Source organism: Choloepus didactylus, chromosome 6 (assembly GCF_015220235.1).
Source record: "Choloepus didactylus isolate mChoDid1 chromosome 6, mChoDid1.pri, whole genome shotgun sequence".
Classification (NCBI taxonomy): domain Eukaryota; kingdom Metazoa; phylum Chordata; class Mammalia; order Pilosa; family Megalonychidae; genus Choloepus; species Choloepus didactylus.
Window position 1 is genome coordinate 43,269,516 of NC_051312.1, and position 13,178 is coordinate 43,282,693.

Genomic DNA, 13,178 nt, shown 5'->3' on the forward strand with positions numbered 1-13,178 from the left:
GCTGTATATCTTTCTAATTTCTGCTTGAGCATCACTTCCACTGAAAAGTCTTTCTGCCATTGTTCAAATTCCCCTACTAGGGATTCTATACTTAGGACTTGTCCTGGCTGCACTTATATTTGGTGAGGACTGGATTAATATCTGTCTCCACTGCCAGGTTGTGAGCTCTGTGAGGGTCTGTAATTCTATGATGGTTTTGCTCACCGTGTTCCCAGCACCTAGCAAACACCCTGATCAATAAATGGTGGTTGAACGAATTAATCATCATCCTCTTTTCACAATGTAGGCTATGCTACACCGTACAAAGGGAGTCAAAAGGACCATCTGGAATGTTAGGTCACCTCATTCCTAAAACCAAGGTGAACCTTAATACCCAGACAGTGTATCCCAGAGGGAAAAAGGCTATTCCAGCTCCTTTCCCAATGGCCCTCATCCTGAGCTGTCCATCACAGAGACAAGCAGAGGCCTTCCCAACCTGAAGGCAAAGAAAGAGAGGAGAATCCTGCAGTGCCCACTTGCTACTCTTTGCTGCGATCACGGAAGGCTCATCACCAGCAGTGAGGTGCCTCCTGGGAACCCGCGTCTAATTGCTGGCTGCAAACCTCAGAGAGTACTGGAGGTTTTGGAAAGGATTCAGAGGAGAACATCAGAGACACAGGCTAACAAAACAGGTAGCTCTGGGGAAGAGATGAGTTAAAGGAAGGAGGTGACTTCACCTCCAGGGACAATCCACAAGCCAAGGACTTAACTCCTTGCAAAGATGAAGAGGGTTTGGATGGAAGGTTCTAGATTGCTATCTTGTACAAATTTGTTCTCTAAAGCATCACAAAGTTTAAATCACCAGCAGTATCTAGAATGGGTAGAAGAAACATTCTAAAAGTTAAGGTCACAACCGTGTGGTTATGAAAATTTTGTGGCTCCTCCTCCCTTTATCCAGTGTACGGACAGATGAGTAGAAAAATGAGAATAAAAAGTAAATGAATAATGAGGGATGGGGATATGGGATTGTTCTAATGTTCTCTTTCACTTTAATTTTTATTCTTATTCTTTTTTGTGTGTGGTAATGAGAATGTTCAAAAATTGTGGTGATGAATGCACAACTATATAATGGTACTGTGAACAATTGACTGTACACTGTGGATGAGTGTATGGTTTTTGAATATATCTCAATAAAATTAAAAAAAAAAGAGAAATAATTAAAAAAAAATTCAAGGTCATGAAAGCTCTAGGAAAGATTACTGAAGATAATATTCTCCCGGTCACAAGAGAGCAACAGATGGAAATGAGCTGCCACCACCAGACCCTTCTGCAGCAATAAGGGTAGGGCTTACATAAATAAGCAAATACATAAATAAAGTGAAGTTTGTCCAGTGATAGAAGGATATGTCATACCAGTTATTCCCAAACTTTGTTTTTTGACAAAGGAATCCCTTTTTCCAAATAAAATCTTGCTTGGAGTTATAATACATGCAATAAAAAAGTAGAGATGTTCTGATTAAAGATGAACTGGTTAACAGATCCCCACCTGCCCCTTCACCGTACAGAAAGGGCCCTGAGATCCATAACCCAGGGACTACAGGGGACCCAGAGAGAACAGGATCTCCAGGCTGTGCTTTTTCATCTCTCCTTGGGGCAGAGGCACAGAATCTTGCATGACCTTTGCTCATCCCATCTAGCTCTGTTTCTGCATTTTCACTCCAAATACACCTATGTTGAATGTCACTTGGGTAAGAGACACTCAACTTCTCGTTTTAAGGGTACTTGAATCTCCAGCTTTGCTCATTACCTTCTTCATAAATCCACTTTTCTCAATTCCAGGAGCATTTAATAACTCCTCAAATGACTTAAATACATATAATGTGGCCAGGGAAAACACCCCTTCCCTTACCTGGTACCTCCATTGTCCACACTTGTATACTAGCCTAATGACAAAATGCAAAGAGCCACCATGCCAAGTTCCTGGTCAAAGCAAGTCATTTAAAAATAAGACCTTGAGTTAAGCAGTTAGTATAAGGTTGAAGCAGTCAGAGCATAGATATATTAAAAGGAAATAAGGCTACAGGTTCAGCCAACTCTCAAATATTTAGAGGTTAATTTTCTAACATCTATTCTTCCAAAGGTTTGGGAAGTAATTATTTGTGTCAGGCACTGGAACTTTCTTTGGACACTAATTTCTTTCCCAGGGAATGCAAGAAAAAAAAGGAGATGGTATAAAACCTATTAACACTGGGTCTAGAAGCAGGTTTGACTTACAGAAAGAGGTTATTAGGCTGAGGAGGATACAAAGGAAGTACCAGGTGCCCACCTACTATGTGCTAGGTATCGTGCTATACTAAGAACATACCTTATACTCCCTACAACCCCTCATCCCGTTTTATCATTTTAAAGATGATAAAAACTGAGGCTCAGAGAAGCCAAGAGTCACTCAACAAGTAGGTGGCCAGCTAAGATCAGGACCTGGGAGCTAGGAGTAGCCTCTGGCAAAGTTGTAGAGTTGCCCTATTCTTGCCTTTTGGTGCCATCTCACTTCTCCATTCAATGTTGTGCTATCCTGTCAACTGGGCTGTAAAATCTTTTAAGGCCAGGAAGTTTCCCTTTGCCTATCAAATCATATCCCATTGAGTGGATGCCTGCTTAGCCTAATGTCCCCCAAATGGATAGGACTCTTGTCCTCCATGACCCTGAGAAATATTACAAAGGCCTATAGGAAATAGCCTATAGGATCAGATGAGAGAGAAGAGCAGGGCAAGATCCAGGGGACAATTTAACCCTTTCAAAGGAGACCACAAGCAGGCATCTCCTGAAGACCTCTCTTAACAAGGTCTCCAAAGAAACGACCCAAATTCCACTCCATTTTCAAACCAGTACTGACTTGCATTGCCGTGACTGGCTGAACCAAATGGGAGTGCAGCCACCTGACTGGAGAGGCAACTTTCAGGACTAATCACTCACTTGGAGCCTACCACTTTTGGACAGAAGCATTTCAGCTGTCCAAATACCCAAGGCTGAGTCACAGAGGCCCATTCTACGAGGGCTGCCTTGTACTTGCCTTCACACAGCTTGATCTTCTCCTCCACAAAGAACAGGCCTTTTGCAAGAAGCTGGTTCTGCCAAAAGAGAACAAAGAACACAGGAGTTGGGCCATTTCAGAGCATGAGTGACAAACCCTCTTCTGCTTCCAGTGGGAGAGGGCACAGAGTTCTAGACACTTGTATGTCAAGGACTCTTGCTCCAAAGTTTAAGAAGCCTTTTGTCCTCTCAGAAGGCCAAGGCCTCACAAGAAGACAGAGAAACATCCCACAGCAAAAGTGGGAGACCAGAGCCAAACCCGACCACTACCTCCACCCCGCGAACGAGGGGAAGAGCAATGCCACAGGCTTGGCGGAATTCACTATTGTTCACACCCAAAGTCCTTCAAGCCCTTAATGATCTCAACTTAGAAAAGGGAATATTGAGGCAATGGGAAATTATGCAGAAATAATAGATTTTTTAAAAAGGATAAATTTAGTTTCTCACACTAGCATGAAAGAGATTGTGGGCAAAATAGTAAGCAGCAGTGCGTACGTCTGTCAATGAGCAAGTACGTGAGAAAAGTGTGAAAGAGAGAGTCAAGTCCTTTTGCAATTTTAACTAAAAAGTGTTGAGTGTTCTGCATGTATCAGAGGCTTTATATCCTTCATCTATTTAATTCAACCCTCCTAATTCTATCAGATTGGTGCTATTATCCTCACTTTACTGATTGTCTGTAAGGAGTCTTGCCCACTGGAAACACAGCTGATCTTCCTGGCTCCAGAAGCCATGCTCTTTCCACTTTACTTTGCTGCCTTCCAGCAAGACTTCCCACCCAGACCCCTTCCTCCCTGTGAAGGGCTGGTTCCCTAAGATGCAGAACAGCCTCTTTGTGAGCCACAGAAGTTCAGAGAGCAAGATGGGTTGGCTGGTGTCTCCCCATTGACCTCAGATTATTAGATTATCAAAGGCCAATGCTTATGTGGGGAAGGGTCGGTATCTTACAATAAACCTAAAGGATTTCTCAGCACTTTCCTTTATAAATAAAACCCTAAAACCCTTTTACAACAATGAAGAGGGCATGACTAGCACAATGGAAAGGACCCGGGAATCAGACAGGGGTTCAAGTCCCAGTTGGGGCACATTCTAGTTGTGTAGTCTTGTACTTAATTTCCCTGAGTCTCAAGTTCCCCACTATAAAACAAGCAAAATAGCAGCAATATCATAAAGTTCTTGTGAGAATTACAAAATACTATTACAAATACAAACACACTAGGTCACTATGTATTTTTATGTTCTTAGTAATTAGTGGTGGTAATAATGATGGTAATAGTTGCTATCTTGGCCCAGCTGTCTTCACGAAAGGAGTGGGAGGCAAAGGGAGTCAGTAATAAATGGGCCTTTATCACATATATTTATCATATTTTTTTCCAATGTACTGTCATATTTCTGTGACTCACACTTGCAACTCAAATTTCATAAGCCTTGCTAACATTCATGAAATATGACTATATTCATTTTATACCTGCAAAAACAAATACCAGACAATGGGTTGGCTTAACAACAGGAATTTACTGGATCACGGTTTCAAAGCTTAGAAAGCTTGCTTCCTCCTGGGGTCAGTATCCTCTGGCTGGCAGCAATCTCTGAGGTTCCTGGCTTTTCTGTCACACGGTCATGCACATGGCGGTATCTTCTCCTTTCTCCTCCAGGTTCCATTGACTTTCAGCTTCTGGCTGCTCCCCGTAGCTTCTCTTTTTGTGTCCAATTTCCTTTGCTTCTAAGGGCCTCAGCCATGTTAGATTAAAGCCCACCCTCATTCACTTTGGGCTCACCTTAACCAATGACATCTTCAAAGGTCTTATTTACAAATGGGTTCACACCCCAGGACCAGGAGTTGGGACTTAAACATGCCTTTTGTGAGGGGACATGATTCAATCCCCAACATATGACCTAATTTTAGAAAGTAACGGGCCACCATTTAGTTTCAAGATGGTAGATGGAACCCCAAATCAAAGTTAGAGTGATACCTTATAGGAGTATACCAATTCTTTTTAAAGTCAATTCCTTACTACGCGGCAGTAAGAAGGAACGATCTGGTGAAACATATGACAACATGGATGAACCTTGAAGACATAATGCTGAGCGAAATAAGCCAGGCACAAAAAGAGAAATATTATATGCTACCACTAATGTGAACTTTGAAAAATGTAAAACAAATGGTTTATAATGTAGAATGTAGGGGAACTAGCAGTAGAGAGCAATTAAGGAAGGGGGAACAATAATCCAAGAAGAACAGATAAGCTATTTAACGTTCTGGGGATGCCCAGAAATGACTATGGTCTGTTAATTTCTGATGGATATAGTAGGAACAAGTTCACAGAAATGTTGCTATATTATGTAACTTTCTTGGGGTAAAGTAGGAATATGTTGGAAGTTAAGCAGTTATCTTAGGTTAGTTGTCTTTTTCTTACTCCCTTGTTATGGTCTCTTTGAAATGTTCTTTTATTGTATGTTTGTTTTCTTTTTAACTTTTTTTTTCATACAGTTGATTTAAAAAAAGAAGGGAAAGTTAAAAAAAAAAAAAAAGAAAAACAAGGAAAAAAAAAAAAGATGTAGTGCCCCCTTGAGGAGCCTGTGGAGAATGCAGGGGTATTCGCCTACCCCACCTCCATGGTTGCTAACATGACCACAGACATAGGGGACTGGTGGTTTGATGGGTTGAGCCCTCTACCATAAGTTTTACCCTTGGGAAGACGGTTGCTGCAAAGGAGAGGCTAGGCCTCCCTATATTTGTGCCTAAGAGTCTCCTCCTGAATGCCTCTTTGTTGCTCAGATGTGGCCCTCTCTCTCTGGCTAAGCCAACTTGAAAGGTGACATCACTGCCCTCCCCCCTACGTGGGATCAGACACCCAGAGGAGTGAATCTCCCTGGCAACGTAGAATATGACTCCCGGGGAGGAATGTAGACCCGGCATCGTGGGACGGAGAACATCTTCTTGACCAAAAGGGGGATGTGAAAGGAAATGAAATAAGCTTCAGTGGCAGAGAGATTCCAAAACGAGCCGAGAGATCACTCTGGTGGGCACTCTTACGCACACTTTAGACAACCCTTTTTAGGTTCTAAAGAATTGGGGTGGCTGGTTGTGGATACCTGAAACTATCAAACTACAACCCAGAACCCATGAATCTGGAAGACAGTTGTATAAAAATGTAGCTTATGAGGGGTGACAATGGGATTGGGAAAGCCAAAAGGACCAAACTCCACTTTGTCTAGTTTATGGATGGATGTGTAGAAAAGTAGGGGAAGGAAACAAACAGACAAAGGTACCCAGTGTTCTTTTTTACTTCAATTGCTCTTTTTCACTCTAATTATTATTCTTGTTATTTTTGTGTGTGTGCTAATGAAGGTGTCAGGGATTGATTTAGGTGATGAATGTACAACTATGTAATGGTACTGTAAACAATCGAAAGTACAATTTGTTTTGTATGACTGCATGGTATGTGAATATATCTCAATAAAATGATGATTAAAAAAAAAATTAAAAAATAAAAAAAAATAAAAAAAAAAAGTCAATTCCTTCATAAAGAATTATGAAATACACAGGCAATGCAAGTGAAACTCTAATCATGTTCTCTACTTTCCAGCCAAGAAAATGAGTCCCAGAAGCCTCTGGGTCAGAAAACAAGAAAACACCACAGCACCAAATTTAGGATACCAAGATCTCGTGACAGATGAGCTGGACATGAATATATTATTGAGGTGTTTCCAGGTGGCAATCACTCCACTTGAATGTCACTGGGGTCTCTGCCCTGTCATTTATTTGGTTCAGATGAGGTTCTCAGAATATCCCCCAACATTCAGCGTTCTGTGAAAGAGCTCTGGAGTGCCATTACTCTCCGTCACCATCGCTAACATCAACACTGATGTCTCTAGTCTTCTTCCAAAGCAACTTTGCACACCCTTCATAATTTCATGTTTGTAAGATATATCTCCAAATTTAATACAGAATCCCTCTATGATACCATTTTCATCATTCTGTACAAGCACTATAATTATCGCATTTTAAAGGAGTGGGGAACTGAGGCACTGAAAGAAATAACAACCTAGTCCAGGTTACATCATGAATTAAAATGAATAATAATGAATTCAAACCATACAGTGGTTAAGATTTCAGGTCCCTGGGGCAAGGATCATGTCTTATTTTCATATACCTGGTTCCTAGTATTGTGACTAATACATGATTGGTGCTTAATAAATCTTTGATGAATGTCTACTCTGCCTGTTTTGAAGCTAAAACGTATTTTGGACTTTTAAGAAGTGAAGATAAAAGATAGAATATCTTTAAGAGCAGAACTGTTATAGGGTCCCTAAATCTGTTGATATTTGTTTCATTTGATAAAAACCACTTTGCCTGTATCTTAAAGGATAAGCTTTAAAAAATGGCCCGATTTTCCTTCCTTCTCCTTTCCAGAAGGAGACAGAAGAAAAAAATTGTATGTTTTCAAGGAAAAGAGTTATTCCTGTATTATGGAGAAATGGAAAAGAAAACATTCTTTTTAGAATTCTCATACACAGTGCGCAAATTCTGTAGCTTGGGCTGAAGTAAGAATAACAAAATCTTGGGCCTAGAAGGGGCCTTAGTCATTCTCTCCTCTCCCCAACCCTGTGGTCAAAATCACTTGGTCAAAAAGGGGGATGCAAAATGAGACGAAATAGTTTCAGTGGCTGAGAGATTCCAAATGGAGTCGAGAGGTCACTCTAGTGGACATTCTTATGCACTATATAGATAACACCTCTTAGGCTTTAATGTATTGGAATAGCTAGAAGTAAATACCTGAAACTACCAAACTCCAACTCAGCAGTCTGGACTCCTGAAGACAATTATATAATAATGTAGATTACAAGGGGTGACAGTGTGATTGTGAAGACCTTGTGGATCACACCCCCTTTATCTAGTGTATGGATGAGTGGAGGAATGGGGATAAAAACTAAAGGACAAATGGGGTGGGATGGGGGGATGATTTGGGTGTTCTTTTTTCACTTTTATTTTTTATTCTTGTTCTGGTTCTTTCTGATGTAAGGAAAATGTTCAGAGATAGACTGTGGTGATGAATGCATAACTATGTTATCATACTGTGGACAGTGGATTGTATATCATGGATGATTGTATGGTGTGTGAATGTATTTCCATAAAACTGAATTTAATAAAAAAAAATGAAATAAAAAAAAAAATCACTTGGTCACACACAACTTAGATGATATTTAGGGAGACTTTTCCAGGAAGGTAAAGCCCCTTTCAAAAGCATCTTGAAATTCTTACACTCCAAAGAGTTTGTAGGTTGTGCTCTTACTTTACAGTTGAATAAACTGAGGCAAGAAATAAAGTCTCCCTCTCCCAAATCATAAATAAAAATACATAAGAGTGAGGCACAGTCTCTCCACTACTCCTCTTTTAGTCAGCACATGCTATTAGAGTAAGGATCTTTTGTGCCAGCCCGGCCTAAAGCCTTCTTTCCTGGAGGAATCACCCTTCATCTACCCAATGGAGCTGTGTCCCACCAACCACACTCAAACAACTTGACCACAATCAGTGTCTTCTGGCTTCACTGAAAGGTCTGTTTCCTGCCTCCCACTCCCATCAGGGTCTCAAATGGAGCCAATAAGCTTCTCTCTTGGGAATCTGCAACTGGTACTCAGAGTTGCTAAACAGTCTCTTCTGGCCTGGCCTGCTTCAGGGACATGTGGCCCATGCAGTCAGCAGGACCCCATACTCCAGAGGACCCCATGCACAGAAGGGACCCTGTGCTTAGGGTTTACTGCTCTGCAGTTGCCATCCTGAATTCTTAATAACCTTATCTTGGAATTTGCATTTTGTAAGTGAAATCCAATGGGATGATGGAGCACATACTGGTAGCTTAGAGCCTTGGCTTGCTTGTGGTCCTGCCAACCCTCGCCTCTTCAAGAGAAGTTTCTGACCACCAGCTTCCCTCTCCCTGGCATCTGAGTCCTACCCCAGCCTCCCCAACCTGCCCCACTACTGCTGTCACTCTCCACCCGGATCAGTGACCCAGTCACATCAGTAGGGGGCATGGCCTGCATTCTGTTGTTGCCCTCCACCTTCAGTGGGGGACTGAGCATGGAGGTAGGGAGGGTGGGAGCTAGGCATACACTCCACAAGGTCTTAGGGAGGGGTGTGGTGGTGGCATTGTCACCCTGGACTGGCAGCACCGTGCACCATGCACCTGAGTTCAGCAGTGACTCAAGGGGGACCTCTTGCCCTCCCCAGTACTATGAACTGAGAGTGGCCCAGCATGAAGGTCACAGTCCCTTGGGTGGGGGGGATGCCTGTCCCCTGTGGGTTGTGGCAGTGGGCCCATGCGAAGCAGAGCTGACTTCCAAAACTCAAACTCTGGCCAGGGCTGCATTTTCATTTTGCACTGGCTTCACCAATGATGAAACCAGTCCTGTCTGTTGGTCACTTCACCTAAGGATATACCAACCTGACATCCGTAAGGCTTCAGCCTGGTCAAAAGGGTTTATTTATTTATTTTTTTAAGCAGCTTTATTAAAATATATTCACATACCATACAATCCATCCAAGGTGTACAATCAGTGGCTTATAGTATAATCACAGAGTTGTGCATTCATCACCACAATCAATTTTAGAACATTTTCATTATTCCACAAAGAAAAACCCCCATGCCCCTTAGCAGTCACCTCTCAATCCCTCTATACTTCCCCAGCCCTACATAACCAAAGATCTAATTCTGTCTCTATAGATTTATTTATATTTAAAGAATACTAAAACATTACTGCTAACTACAGTCCATAGTTTGCATTAGGTGTATTTTTCCCCATATACCACCCTATTATTAACACTTTGTAATAGTGATGTAGATTTATTATAGTTCATAAAAGAACATTCTTTTATTTATACTATTTACCATGGACATTGTCCTCCACAGGATTCACGATGTTATACAGTCTCATTTTTTATCCTCTAGCTTTCCTTCTAGTAACATACAAGACCTTAAACTTCCCTTTTCAACCTAATTCACACACATAACTCAGCGCTGTTAGCTATACTCACAATAATGTGCTACCATCACCTCCATCCATTTCCAAACATTTATGATCAACCTGAATAAGAATTCTACACAAATTAAGCATCAGCACCCCATTCTCCACACCCATTCTATCTCCTGGTAACCTATATTCTAGATTCTAACGTTATGAGTTTGCTTATTATACTTAATTCGTATTAGTGAGATTATAACAAAATCTGTCCTTTTGTATCTGACTTATTTCACACAACATAATGTCCTCCAGGTTCATTTCTTCTTACTGTTGAATAAGATGGAATAGTTTCCGTCGTATATATATACCACCTTTTGTTTATCCATTCATCTGTTGACGGACACTTGGGTTGCTTCCATCTTTTGACAGTTGTGAACAATGCCGCTATAAACATCGGCGTGCAAATGTCTGTTTGCATCCCTGCTTTCAGTTCTTCTGGGTACATACTTAGTAGCAAGATTGCCGGATCATATGGCAATTCTATACTTAGCTTCCTTAGGAACTGCCAAACCGTCTTCCACAGTGGCTGTACCATTTTACATTCAAACCAGCAGTGAATGAGTGTTCCTCTTTCTCCACATCCTCTCCAATATTTGTAGCTTTGTTTTTCAATAGTGGCCACTCTAGTACGTGTGAGATGATATCTCATTGTGGTTTTGATTTCCATTTCCCCAACAGCTAGTGATACTGAGCATCTTTTCATGTACTTTATGGTCATCTGAATTTCCTGTTTAGCAATATGTCTATTCAACTCTTTTGCCCATTTTTTAAATTGGGCTGTTTGACTTTTTATTGTTGAGTTGTAGGATTTCATTATATATTTCTGTACATATTTCATCAGCTATATGGTTTCCATATATTTTCTCCCATTGAATAGGCTGTCTTTTCACTTTCTTGACAAAGTCCTTTGAAGCATAAAAGTTTTTAATTTTGAGGAGGTCCCATTTATATATTTTTTGTTGTTGTTGCTGCTTGTGCTTTGGATGTAAGGTCTAGGATACTACCACCTATACTAGATCTTGATGTTCCCTACATTTTCTCCTACGGTAATGTCTCTTCTATTTAGTACTTTGATCCATTTTGAGTTAATTTTTGAATAAGATGTAAGATAGGGATCCTCTTTCATTCTTTTGGATGTGAATATCCAGTTATCCCAGCACCATTTGTTGAAGAGACTAATCTGTTCCAGTTGGGTGGACTTGGCCATCTTGTCAAATATCAATCGACCACAGAGATGAGGATCTATTTCTGAACTCTCAATTCAATTCCATTAGTCAATATATCTATCTTTATGCCAGTACCCTGCTGTTTTGATCACTGTAGATCTGTAATGTCCTTAATGTCAAGAAGTGAGTCCTCCATCTTCATTCTTTTTTTTCCAAGATGTTTTTGGCTATTTGGGGCCCCTTACCCTTCCAAATAAATTTGATAATTGGCTTTTCCAATTCTGCAAAGAAGGCTGTTAGAAATTTGATTGGGATTACATTGAATCTGTCAATCAATTTGGGTAGAATTGACATCTTAACAATATTTAGTCTTCCAATCCACGAACACAGAATATCCTTCTAGTTATTTAGGTCTTCTTTGATTTCTTTAAGCAATGTTTTGTAGTTTTCTGTGTATAGGTCATTTACATCCTCGGTTAAATTTATTCCTAGATATTTGACTCTTTTAGTTGCAACTGTAAATGGAATTTTTTTCTTGATTTCTTCCTGAGATTGTTCATTACTAACGTACAGACATACTTCTGATTCTTGCGTGTTGATCTTGCATCCTGCCACTTGGCTGAACTTCTTTATTGGCTCTAGTAGCTTAGTTGTAGATTTTTGGGGACTTTCTATACATAGGATCATGTCACTTGCAAATAGTGAAAGTTTTCCTTCTTCCTTTCCAATTTGGATGTCTTTTATTTCTTTTTCATGCCTAACTGCTCTTGTTAGAACTTCTGGCACCGTGTTGAATAGCGCTGGTGACAGTGATAATCCTTCTCTTGTTCCAGACCTTAGAGGGAAAGCTTTCAGTTTTTCACCATTGTCCTTAATCATGTAGAGGAAGCTTCCTTCTATTCTTATCATTCAAAGTGTTTTTATCAAGCAAATATGCTAAATTTTTATCAACTGTTTTTGCTGCATCCATCAAGATGATCATGTGGTTTTCCTCCTTCAATTTGTTAATGTGGTGTATTACATTAATTGATTTCCTTGTGTTGAACCACCCTTGCATGCCTGTGATAAAACCACTTCAACAAGGTGAATAATTCTTGTTATGTGTTGTTGAATTCAATTTGCAAGCATTTTGTTGAGGATCCTTGCATCTATATTCATTAGAGAAATTGGTCTGTAATTTTCTTTTCTTGTAGTATCTTTATCTGGCTTTGGCATTAGGGTAATGTTGGCTTTATGGAATGAGCTAGGTGGTGTTCTCTTCTCTTCCATTTTTTGGAAGAATTTGAGCAGGATTGGTACTAATTCTTCTTGGAATGATTGATAGAATTCACTTGTGAAGCCGTATCTGGTTGGTCCCGGGCTTTTCTTTTCGGGGAGATTTTTGGCGACTGATTCCATTTCTTTACTTGTAATTGGTCTGTTGAGGTCTTCTATTTCTTCTAGAGTCAGTGTAGGTTGTTCATGTGTTTCTAGGAATTTGTCCATTTCACCTAACTTTTCTAATTTGTTGGCATACAGTTGTTCACAGTATCCTCTTATGATCCTTTTTATTTCTGTGGCATCAGTAATGAGGTCCCCCTTCTCATTTCACATTTTATTTATTTGCATTCTCTCTCTTTCTTTCTTTGTCAGTCTGGCTAATGGTTTGTCAATTTTATTGATCTTCTTAAATAACCAACTTTTGGTTGTGTTGATTCTATTGTTTTTTTAATTCTAAATTTCATTTATTTCTGATCTAATCTTTGTTTCCTTCTGCTTGCTTTGGGATTAGTTTTCTGTTCTTTTTCTAGTTCCTCCAGGTGTACAGGTAGGCCTTTGATTTTAGCTCTTTCTTCTTTTTTATAGCATTTAGGGCTATAAATTTCCTCTCAGCACTGCCTCCACTGCATCCCATAAGTCTGATATGTTGTATTCTCATTTTCA

At 40.2% G+C, this 13,178-nt stretch overlaps 1 protein-coding gene across 8 annotated transcripts in view; it reads right to left on the minus strand.

The window, feature by feature from the left end:
- Positions 1 to 13,178, minus strand: part of PRR5L (proline rich 5 like) — a 171,489-nt gene that overhangs the window by 31,892 nt on the left and 126,419 nt on the right. For all 8 annotated transcript variants that reach the window (XM_037840121.1, XM_037840125.1, XM_037840122.1 and 5 more), the window contains one exon: positions 3,050 to 3,107. In XM_037840121.1, coding sequence (XP_037696049.1) covers positions 3,050 to 3,107 — 58 coding nt within the window. The remainder of the gene's footprint in view (positions 1 to 3,049; positions 3,108 to 13,178) is intronic.